Below are 12,881 nucleotides of genomic sequence, written 5' to 3' on the forward strand. Positions count from 1 at the left end.
GTTAGTGAGATACCCAGTCATTACATGATGGAGATGAGGGTGAAGGTCTGTAGAGGTTTTAGGAAAAGAGGAAATCATATGCATGGGAAGAGCATGGTGAAAGTGAGTGACCTTAGAAGGAGGTTTGTGTAAAGAAATACCAGGTGAGATCGGATGAAGAAGGCAAAGGTTGAGTGAACAAAACTAGGGGAGTAGATTAGGACTGGGAGATATTTTGGGAAGTAGTTCTTATGAGTAAGAGATGTGTACAGCATAAGGAATATAGGATGTGGACATGTAAAGAAAAAGAAAATCTGCATTGCATCTCCACAGAGGACTTCAGACACTCTAAATCTCAGACTGACACTAATCCAGCTCACACTCTCCAGTCACGTCCACTAAACAAAATACCAACCATTATGAGGATCACATACAACACTCAGTTGATTGTGACACCCAACATCAAAAACTACACAAAAGCAACACAAGAAAAAGAGTCCCTTAGCATCCTCTACAAACAATTCATCCTCTCCACTCCAAACTATGCCTTATATGTCTGGTCTTCACCCTTTCAAAAGCAAATATAGGAAACACAGAGTAGAGCCCTCAGAACAATTACTGACTACCAAGCAACCACAAACTTAACACTTAGGCCACAAAACAAAGATCTTGCTGATGCAATCCCACCTCATCAAGCTTAGCAAGCAGTTCTATGCAACGACACTACCCAGATCACTTCATGACTAAACACCAACCCCCCAAGTAGAGATATAAAGATTACACCTCCCTCACATTTCAGCAGCCTGTATTCACAGATCCCCTTGCCCCCCAGCAAATATAACACTGACAAAACACATACAAGTTAAAATAGCCTATCAAGCATTAAAGATCCGTCTCCTCAACTCAGTCGTAAACTCCATCCCACCAGACATGCATCCATCAGAAACCACACTCCCCACACAAACATGAGTCACACTCTTTTGCTTGTGCTCTGGACATCACTCATCACTAAAGTACTACAAACATCGTTTCACCATATCCCAAGACCCTTCATGCTCATGGTGCAACTACCATACAGAAGACACTGAGTACTTACAACTAAATTTCACTGCATTGTCTGCATGTAGATGCACATACATCACAACATCTTGAGACCTCTGGTCCAGACTGGTGGATGTGGCCAGCTTCCTGAGTGTGTGTGTGTGTGTGTGTGTGTAAGTACTTTCTCTGGTGTTGCAGGGCTCCACCTGCAAGAGGTTACAATGCAAGTGAAAAGTCACCTTTAGCAAGTCTATATCATTAAGAGTGTAGTCTCATAAAAGAACTTTACACTCCAGATGGGTCCACTTCCCTGCTGTTGTAAGTGCAGCATTAAGTTACAGGGGCCTTTAGAAATTAGCCGTGGGTTGATTATAAGTAAAATGAATAAACATATTCTACCTTGCTTCTAGCTATAGTCATCAAATTAATAAAGCATTGCATCAAGGATTGCAAGTTTGTTTTCAGTAATGAGTACTATCTACAGAGATTCAGCATAGCAGTGGCATATTCTCTTACTGCCATGTTGAGTGATCTCTTCCTAGAGTTCTTTGAAATCAAACTTCTTTCCAGCATCATACCCTTAGTTGCCAAATGGTTTCATTGTGTAGATGATGAAAGCTATCCATCTATATTTCTGATACCTGTACCCTATGGGAACTTCCTCAAGGGGGTAGCCACAGCAAAAGAGTTTCCATAACTCTTAACAAGCCACTTAGTATAGTGTTTTCAGAGGCCTCCACCTAATGTTCCTAGCTACTATTTCTACCTAATGTTTCTGTCTAAAGCTCTTGTCTAATGTTCCTATCTACTACTTCTATATATTGCTTCTCCCATTTTCCACAAATACAAGGCTAGTGCTTAGCATTCACCCAGGAAAAAGCTAGTTACAATTAATGAGTTGTGTAGATTAAGTGTTGTCAAGATTTATGTGTGATAACGGGAGAAATTGTATGTTTGTGGACAGAATGTGAGCATTCCACATGTGGGTATGACAGAAAGAAAAGACATCTACCTGAGTCAGGGGAATGCAGCTTGAAAACCACAGAAGTCTTGGCCTACTGTGCATCCATTACTAACCCCCTGTACCTAGGCGTGTGGTACTGGTAATATACCTCCCTGGCAGTGGCTGCCTACTACCTACTACCTACCAAGCATGAAAGCAAATTTCATATTAATAAAAAAATTCTGATGACCCATGGTTATGTTAAAAAGAATTTTTTCTATTTACAGGTTGTAGGTGTATGGCCAGGACTAGTTGGAGGACTTGTTGGTCGAGTAGTTGATGGAGTTGGAGAAGAGATGTCTCGCCTTATTGCTTGTGTTAGTCAGTGGTCAAAATGTGGTGCACTTCAGGCACATGTAGATTTGGCTGCTCTCACAACTGTCTTACAGATTCATACTTCTTCAAATGCCAGGTGAATACAGATCATGTCTGCACCCTGTATTGCAAAGATTCTTAAAAAATAGAGTTATTTTGTTATGTAAATTTATCATACTCCAGAAAAATGTTTTAATCACATTTTTCGCTTAATGAATTGCAAAAGAAAGTTGACTGTCATTGGTGAACTTGCTGTAGGTTAACATCATTGAAAGACAATATCTTTCCTTTATTTTCCTCTATTCAAATGAATGTGAATGTAGTTTAGTTATGTACATTATAGACTGACACTAGTAGGTCAAACAAGTGAAAGGGTAATTCCATGATTTTTATTTATTATTGCAACAGCTGGTTTCTTATTCCATAAGGTACTTGAAATTTAAGTTCATTCAGGTTAAGTTCATAATATTGATTTCATGAGAAAGAAAAAGAAAATGGTAAGTGATTAGATACTAGAACCATTCATTTGCCCTATAACTGTGGTTCGTAGAAGAGTTGTATTTGGGTTTCTGCATGCATTGTGAAGGGCAAATAAGATGAGTTAGGAGAAAGAGATTTATTTTTCTAAATACCTAATTGCCTGTCCCACCTTAATGATGCAGCTTGAGGAACAAATGAACAATGACCTCATTTGCATATATTCAGTCCTTGTCTCTCTTGTGTTAAGTACAAAGACCAGAGCCTACCATCCACAGCCAAGCTCCAGAGACTAAAACTGCACTGGTTTATCTTGACTGCCTCATAATCCCCAATTCAGACTACTAGTGGATGTTGCTTTCCATATATCACCACCAACCAATTCATTCTATTGCATGCATGCCCATCGGCCTCCTGAATGTTTAGGCCCTGATACCCCGGTCCTTCCTTTACTCCATTCTACCATCTCCTTTTCAGTCTACTCCTTCACTTTATTCCCACTTCTTATACATTGATGTTGTTTGCTCATCTTCTCCATATTTTTTTCTTATACTTGATTGCTATTTCCCACATTATTGAGACAGCACCAGGGACAAATGAAGAAAGGCAGCCTCTGCTCACATCCATTCTCAAACTGAAACCACAGCTCCCAGTCCATAAACAGACTCCACAGACCTTTCCATAGTTTACACCAGATGCTTTTCCATACATCCAAACCATTTTATCATGCCCTGGTCAACTATTCAACCAGACTGCGCTTGCCACCACTCATCTTTCTTGTACTGTCGTTCCCTACACAATCATCCTACCTCACACTACACATCCAGCCTATTGACTTTCATCCTTTCTTTTGCATACTACTTATTGTGACTGCTGCACCTTCAAACAAACTCGTCTTTGCCATTACATACAGTGCCCCTTTTTTCATAGGCTCTTTGATATCCCAAGGCTTTAGCCCTTTCTTTTGCCCCATAACATATTCAGCCTCATGGATCCATTTGCTGTCATATCCACTCTTGGTTACCAAAAGCACTCCACTTCCTCCAGGTACTCCCCATTCAAACTTGCATTCAAAGTATCATGCCGTAATCCCCCCTTTTTTTATCATCACCTTAATTTGGCTCACATTTACCATAACATTCTCCTATACACTCCCAAACTTTGTCACCATATGAGCCAGAAAGGGATTTAGATAAGGAAGAATATCAAGACCTTTAATTTTCCAAAAGAAGGAACAGAGAAGGGGGCCATATTTCCTCAAAGGCCCAGTCCTCTGTTCTTAACGCTACCTTGCTAACGTGGGAAATGGCGAACAGTATGAAAAAAGGAAAATCAAAACCTTGCAATTGTGACAAGAACCAGTAAAAGGAAGCAAGAGGAATAAAACATACATCAGTAAAGAACAAAGATTGATGTTTGTTAAAATAACAAACAACCAGGATCGGAGATTGATGCAATTACAGATGGAAGCACAGAAATTCAAAAATTAGTTTAAAGAACATGATAGGTGTCATGAGAGACAAACTCAAGGAATTAAGAATTAAGATAAATGATCATGAGCACAGATTGCCATTCATTTGAGGGGGTTTATAAAGCATTTAAACAAAAGAACAATTGAAGAGCAGAGGAGGTTGGGAGTGGCTATATAAATACCCTGGAGCATGTTCAACAAGAAGAAATGCCCATAACATTGTGTACATATAATGATGAAAATAGTTGGGAGGGAGGTGCAGGGTTACAGGCTGGGCAAGAGACCCAGAGTATGTTGATTGATGCAGTGGGACAGGAATCTGGGGACACTAATGCTGTAGATAGAATTAAACGTACTGTTAGAGAGAGAACAATCAGCAAATTAGATTAGAATTTTAAAAAGGCTCAAAGAATGCAGAATCAGTGCCTGTTAGCAAAAAGAAAATTACAGAGAAAGCCAGGGGCATAGAGGTTCATGAACCAAATTTGATGGACTTAGCTACAACATGGATGGCACTGAGGTTAGAAAGATTAGTTAACAAAGAGCTCAGCAGCCTAACTCTTTGATTGTTTTTGGACTAGTGCAAGACCACACACCAAATAAAGAGGAAAGAAATGCTCATGAAAGGGTTACTAGAGGCAATAGAATTCCAAATGTGGTCTCGATGATAAATGAGAGAAGAAGAATTGGTGGTTACTGTCAACGCATGAAGGAACAACCAATTTTGATTATGTTCAATTTGAAATTATCTAACCAGGAGGTACTAAAACATGCTAAGAGACTAAAAAAGAAGGTATATGTCAGTAGCGTATTCATAAAGCATGATAGACCAAGGGAAGAGAGGGATATATCAAAGACTGTGCAGAAGGCAAAAAACAGAAGATACCGTATGAGGCAAGAGGACAGACCACTCTTGCCAGAGCTGCGGAAAGGTCAGGAATGGTAGACAGTGGCAGTGGGAGGCTAAGAGTATTGCATACAAGCATTGACAGATTAGTAGTACCTGGAATTAGTTGTACTTGGAATTTAAGGATCATTTAAGGAAAAATGCACCTGTTAATGTTGGAGTTGTGGAAACAGAGCTTATTAAAGAGATAAGATCTCACCTCTTTCCTTTAGGGATACATGATGTTATGGAGTGAAAGATAAGATAAAGGAGGAGGTGGTTTACATCTCAAAATGAGAGATAATCTTAAGCAAGAAACAGTAGTTAATGCCCATGCAGACAATACAAAATGGGAAGGTTGACTGTAGGAAAGAAATCCATTGTTGTGTTATTGATATATAATCATCAAAAGAGTTTTTATGATGCAGTACAAATATAAAAGAATAACAACAAACTAATAGGCAATTAGGATGGTACAAGAAGCAGGAACTCACACACTTCTCAGAGAAGGTAGGGTGCTGATCTATCTATCTATATGTCTGCCACATTCCAAATGGAACTCCCTCAAAGGGGTGGCCATGGAGCCAGAGTTTCCATAACTAAAGAACTCCAGTGCTGCTTCTTAGCCTTAAGTGCCTCACCCTTAACAGGCCACTGGCAAAATGTAAGTCTAGCGCAGTATTTGCAAAGGATCCCACCTAATGTTCCTAATGACTGCTTCTGTCGTAATGGTCCTACCTACTACTTCTACCTAATGCTTCTACCCAATAATCCTGCCTAAATGATCCTACCATTTTGCCATAGTGCTCACTGTAGGAAAATCTTGAGCTATGAAGAAAGAGCTGTGTGGGTTGAGTGTTGTCAAGTGTGGACAGAATGCTAGTAGTCCACATGTATAGTGATGTAGAAAGAAAAGACAGCTGTCTGGGTCAGAGGAGTACAACTTGACAACCACTAAAGTGCTAGCTCACGAAGCAAATGTCACTAACCCTCCTGATACCCAGATGGGTAGTACTGGTAAAATACTTCCCTGGTCATTGGCTGCCTACAAGCTACTACCTGGAGATTGAATTTATAAGGTGACAGATTGGTGAGATTTGGATTCTCATGGTGGCAGGGAATCATGGGGATATGTTTGTAGAGTATGTCCAAGATTTACCCTCATTATTAGATCTTAGATCTTATCTTCACACAGATGAACATAGATATAGAAGATATCATATATGATATACCCCTGTTTTCCTGGTGGTACCTTGCTGAAGCAGGGGGTGGCAATGCTGTTTCCTTTGAGGCGGAGTAGCAACAGGAATGGATGAAGGCAGGCATATATATGTCTATATGTATATGTATATTCTTTCTTTCAAACTATTCGCCATTTCCCGCATTAGCGAGGTAGCGTTAAGAACAGAGGACTGGGCCTTTGAGGGAATACCCTCACCTGGCCCAATTCTCTGTTCCTTCTTTTGGAAAAAAAAAAAAAAAAAAAAAAAAACGAGAGGGGAGGATTTCCAGCCCCCCGCTCCCTCCCCTTTTAGTCGCCTTCTACGACACGCAGGGAATACGTGGGAAGTATTCTTAATCCCCTATCCCCAGGTTCTCAGTGACTGTTGGCTTGCGGCAGGGGTGCGTGATGCCTCCATGGTTGTTTAATTTGTTTATGGATGGGGTTGTTAGGGAGGTGAATACAAGAGTTTTGGAAAGAGTTTTGTATATATGTATATGTATACTTAGAAGAGCAAATGGATTTGCATGTAGCATGTATGGATCTCTAGAGGGCATATGATAGAGTTGATAGAGATGCTCTGTGGAAGGTATTAAGAATATAAGGTGTGGGAGGCAAGTTGTTAGAAGCATAGGAAGAGAGGAAAGTGATTGGTTCTCAGTGACTGTTGGCTTGCGGCAGGGGTGCGTGATGCCTCCATGGTTGTTTAATTTGTTTATGGATGGGGTTGTTAGGGAGGTGAATACAAGAGTTTTGGAAAGAGGGGCAAGTATGCAGTCTGTGGTGGATGAGAGAACTTGGAAAGTGAATCAGTTGTTGTTCGCTGATGATACAGCGCTGGTGGCTGATTCAGGTGAGAAACTGCAGAACCTGGTGACTGAGTTTGGTAAAGTGTGTGAAAGAAGAAAGCTGAGAGTAAATGTGAATAAGAGCAAGGTTATTAAGTACAGTAGGGTTGAGGGACAAGTCAATTGGGAGGTAAGTTTGAATGGAGAAAAACTGGAGGAAGTGAAGTGTTTTAGATATCTGGGAGTGGATTTGGCAGTGGATGGAACCATGGAAGCGGAAGTGAATCATAGGGTGGGGGAGGGGGCGAAGGGTCTGGGAGCATTAAAGAATGTGTGGGAGGTGAGAAGGTTATCTCGGAGAGTAGAAATGGGTATGTTTGCAGGAATAGTGGTTCCGATGATGTTATATGGTTGCAAGGCATGGGTTATAGATAGGGTTGTGCGGAGGAAGGTGGATGTGTTAGAAATGAAATGTGTGAGGACAATATGTGGTGTGAGGTGGTTTGATCGAATAAGTAATGAAAGGGTAAGAGATGTGTGGTAATAAAAAGAGTGTGGTTAAGAAAGCAGAAGAGGGCGTTTTGAAATGGTTTGGTCACATAGAGAGAATGAGTGAGGAAAGATTGACAAAGAGGATATATGTTTCAGAGGTGGAGGGAATGAGGAGAAGTGGGAGACCAAATTGGAGGTGGAAAGATGGAGTGAAAAATATTCTGAGTGATCGGGGCCTGAACATGCAGGAGGGTGAAAGGCAGGCAAGGAATAGAGTGAATTGGAACGATGTGGTATACCGGGGTCAACGTGCTGTCAATGGATTGAACCAGGGCATGTGAAGCGTCTGGGGTAAACCATGGAAAGTTTTGTGGGGGCTGGATGTGGAAAGGGAGCTGTGGTTTCGGTGCATAATACATGCACTGAATGTGAACGAATGTGGCCCATGTTGTCTTTTCCTAGTGCTACCTTGCACACATGTGGGGGAGGGGGTTGTCATTTCATGTGTGGCTAGGTGGCAACAGGAATGAATAAGGGCACACAGTGTGAATTATGTACGTGTGTGTGTATGTATATGTCTGTGTGTATATATATATGTATACGTTGAGATGTATAGGTATGTATATGTGCATGTGTGGATGTGTATGTATATACATGTGTATGTTGGTGGGTTGGGCAATTCTTTCATCTGTTTCCTTGCGCTACCTCGCTAATGCAGGAGACAGCAACAAATTATAATAAATAGATAAATAGTATATGTCTGTGTATGTGTATGTATATGTTGATGTATATATATATATATGAGTGTATGGATGTTTATGTATATATATATGTGTGTGTATATGAGTGGATGGGCCATTCTTTGTCTGTTTTGTGGTGCTACTTTGCTGACGTGGGAAACTGCGATTCGTGTGAGAAACTGCATAGGTTGGTGACTGAGTTTGGAAAAATGTGTGGAAGGAGAAAGTTGAGAGTAAATGTGAATAAGAGCAAGGTTATTAGGTTCAGTGGGGTTGAGGGACAAGTTAATTGGGATGCAAGTTTGAATGGAGAAACATTGGAGGAAGTGAAGTGTTTTAGATATCTGGGAGTGGATCTGGCAGTGGATGGAACCATGGAAGCAGAAGTGAGTCACAGGGTGGGGTAGGGGGCGAAGGCTCTGGGAGGCAAAAACGGATATCTTTGAAGGAATAGTAATTCCAACAATGTTATATGGCTGCAAGGCACGGGCTATAGATTGGGTTGTATGAAGAAGGGTGGATGTGTTGGAAATGAAATGTTTGAGGATAATATGTGGTGTGAGGTGGTTTGATCGAGTAAGTAATGTAAGGGTAAGAGAGATGTGTGGAAATAAAAAGAGCGTGGTTGAGAGAGCAGAAGAGGGTGTTTTGAAATGGTTTGGGCACATGGAGAGAATGAGTGAGGAAAGATTGACCAAGAGGATATATGTGTCGGAGGTGGAGGGAACGAGGAGAAGTGGGAGACCAAATTGGAGGTGGAAAGATGGAGTGAAAAAGATTTTGAGTGATCGGGGCCTGAACATGCAGGAGGGTGAAAGGCAGGCAAGGAATAGAGTGAATTGGATCGATGTGGTATACCAGGGTTGACGTGCTGTCAGTGGATTGAATCAGGGCATGTGAAGCGTCTGGGGTAAACCATGGAAAGTTGTGTGGGGCCTGGATGTGGAAAGGGAGCTGTGGTTTTGGGCATTATTGCATGACAGCTAGAGACTGAGTGTGAACAAATGGGGCCTTTGTCTTTTCCTAGCGCTACCTCGCACACATAAGGGGGGAGGGGATGGTATTCCATGTGTGGCGAGGTGGCGATGGGAATGAATAAAGGCAGACAGTGTGAAGCGTGTGCATGGGTATATATGTATGTGTCTGTATGTGTATATATATGTGTACATTTAGATGTATAGGTATGTATATTTGCGTGTGTGGATGTGTATGTATATACATGTGTATGGGGGTGGGTTGGGCCATTTCTTTCATCTGTTTCCTTGCGCTACCTCGCAAACGCGGGAGACAGCGACAAAGCAAGATAAATAAATAAATAGATATATATATATGTTGGAAAGGATCACAATTTTGTGGGTGATCAAGATATTCCTATGAGTCCACGGGGAAAATGAAACACAAAAAGTTCCCAAGTGCACTTTCGTGTAATAATCACATCATCAGGGGAGACACGAGAGAAATATAACAGTCAGTTGATATACATCAAAGAGACGAAGCTAGGACGCCATTTGGTAAACATGTATATATGTGTGTGTGTGTGTGTGTGTGTGTAAGGCATTGGTATGAAGAGGAAGAGAGGGGAATGAATGGTTCTCAGTGAAGACTGGTTTGCAGTTGGTGTGTGTGATAACACCATGGTCTTTCAGTTTGTTTATGGATGGGATATTGAGGGAGGTAAATGTGAGTGTCTTGGAGAGAGGGGTGTGTATGCAATTTGAGGGGTATGAGAGGGCCTAGGAAGTGAGTCAGTTGTTTGCTGATGATACACTACTGGTGACAGATTTGAACAAGAAACTGCAAAAGTTTGTGACTGAGTTTGGAAGAGAGTGTGAAGGGAAGAAGTTGAGAGTAAATGTGAATAAAAGCAAGATTATTTGTTTTAGCTGGGTTAAGGAACCGTTTAGTTGGGATGTGAGTTTGAATGGAGAAAATTTGGAGGAAAAGAAGTGTTTTAGATACCTGGGAGCAGACATGGCAGTGCATGGAATCATGGCCTTTAGATTTAAGTCCAGGGAAATCGTCCTTACTCTGTATATTTCATTGGTTCGTCCCCATCAGCTTTGGTCACCCCACCTGAAAGAAAGACAGACAGATTGGAGAGAATGCAGCTATAAGGTACTGTGATGATTCCTGGTCTGAGAAGATTTGAATCTGTTTTGCTTAGAAAAGAGAAAACTAAGAAGTGATCTATTACAAGTATTTGAAATTATCAAAGGCTTTGATAATCTTGATCTATTAAGTTATTTAAGACTTGATTCATCTGATTTCACTCACATTGATGGATGCAAACTGATAGGCAAACGTTTTACCTCAATTAAAGTGAAATACTTTTTCTTCCGTGGAATTGTTAATATATGAAAACATTTGCCATTAGAATAGTTGAAAGCAGAACTATAGAATCATTTAAGAAATGACTTAATAACTATTTTGCTTCAAATCATAACTTACATTATTTGCAGGTTATTTTCTTTTAATTATCTGTATACCTTCTAACTTTTGCCACACTGATCTGTGAGTTTCTGATATCTTCCAATATCACAAACAGCCTGAAAAGGACCCAAGGGTCAGTGGCTTTGTAAGTATTCAGGGAAAAGCAACACTTTGGATGTGAAAAATGCTGGTGATAAGTCATACACATTATGGTTATTTTATGCTGATTCAGCTGAATGCACTAACGACTATTGAAAAGGATTATTTTTGTAAATTGATTCAGAACAGTTATCATCAGCACAGTCATCATGATTGCTAATACCATTATCCTGGTGAAACTCTAACACATTACTTATTGGTGAGGATTGGTGCTATTGATATTGTACTCCATTGTAGCTATATTATAACTGCCCCATTCAGAGATTTTTCGGGTTAGAGCTTTATGACCAGGAATGCATCCCAAGGGTTAATAGGAGTCTGTCTGTTTTGAAATAAGGTAATCAAAGCAAATTTCCTTTGAACGCATCAGTGTGTGCTCATCTCACTTACCAATACTCTCATTCTCAGCAGCATGAAACAAATGGTCACACTTTATGTACTTTCATGTTGTCTTTGGTCTTCTCATTACACCAGGTTTTAAGTTCCCTATTCAAATAATTTTCCTTGTTAAATTTTGCTTGCTAATTATCAGATCCCTATGTTACTTAGGCTCATTACTCTATTTTCCATCAAGTTCACCTCTAATAATTCTTCATCTCTCAGAAACTTCCAAATTTTGCTCTTCTGTACCTGTCATCAGAGCATCACATCTGTACAGAAAATCTCTCTCCTGTTTCCAGTTTGTTAGCCAACGTTCTCTTTGAAACTATTTTTTCTTCAATTATTCAGTACTCCAGTCATTCCTCCCAGCAATCCTTTCAGTAGGTGCAAATACAGTTTTATCTTACTTTACTGATTTTAGCACAATTTTTGTACTTTCCTCATTCTTTCCAGTGTATCTCCAATTCTTCATCCAATTTAAATGTTTCCCCTTATCATTGCTGCTTTAAACCCTCTATTCTTATCATAACCTCCCTTCATATCACCTAGTCAGTAAACACATTAAACTTTTTGGGGGGACAAAATGCATCTTTACTTGTTTCCTACCTGGTCAGCTGCAAAAATATATAAACAAGTTTTCTGAATGTGAAATTATAGTCCTCAGTCCATAAGCCCTCTGATATATCTTTCCCACACACTGATTGTAAAAGTTGGGATACTCTTTGTACTTTACCTGCACCACACAGGTAATTTCTGTTTTCAGTTATCAAAAATTTTGGCTTTTTTCAGTGCATCATTTCAAGAGGCTGTAGAGATGTTACCTAAACTGTCAACAGCAGAAGAAAGGTTAGTTACTGTCATTATCTTTAAATACAGGAAAACCTAGATGATTTGGTTAGAAAATATGCTAAGTATGTCTTCATTCCAGGTCAAAAAGGAGAGTTATGAACTGGAAAGGAGTACATGATACATTGTTTATGCGTTAACAAGGCATTGAGCGTAAGAAAAATGTATGCTTGTTAGAAGAACACTCAACACACAACTACATCTCTCAGGCAAAACAAAACACTTCATTTTGATATGTTGTCTTGGTTAGTTTGTATAATCTAAATGCATGCATTATTGCATTATATTTCACAGTGTTTTATTTAACTTTATAACATACTGCAGTATATCTTGTATTTCATGGTAGACTATTCTTTATAGATCTAGCCTGCCCTAGGTTACACATTTTTGTGGTTTGAATTGATATGCAGATTGCTTAATCTACCAGCACTTATTTGGATTTATTGATTACACTATATCATTGTACATGTTATTTTAGCAAGTTAGAGGGTTATCAACATAACATAAGTAAAAGGGACGTCAGCTTAAGTGAGAGGGATAAAGAGAAGTCTGCTTAAGTGAGAGGGATATCAGCTTGGAGAAATGCATAGAAATGTTCAGTGAATGTGGCATGTTTGGAAGGGTTTCCATTATATTCTAGACTCATACACC

General features: G+C 39.9%; 1 protein-coding gene across 1 annotated transcript in view; it reads left to right on the forward strand.

Annotated features, from left to right (window-relative positions):
• Sec5 (secretory 5) overlaps positions 1–12,881 on the forward strand; it is a 142,079-nt gene that overhangs the window by 117,779 nt on the left and 11,419 nt on the right. The window contains exons 17-18 of the mRNA XM_071664208.1: positions 2,251–2,435; positions 12,174–12,230. Of these exons, the coding sequence (XP_071520309.1) occupies positions 2,251–2,435; positions 12,174–12,230 (242 nt within the window). The remainder of the gene's footprint in view (positions 1–2,250; positions 2,436–12,173; positions 12,231–12,881) is intronic.

This window comes from Panulirus ornatus, chromosome 8 (assembly GCF_036320965.1).
Source record: "Panulirus ornatus isolate Po-2019 chromosome 8, ASM3632096v1, whole genome shotgun sequence".
Taxonomy (NCBI): domain Eukaryota; kingdom Metazoa; phylum Arthropoda; class Malacostraca; order Decapoda; family Palinuridae; genus Panulirus; species Panulirus ornatus.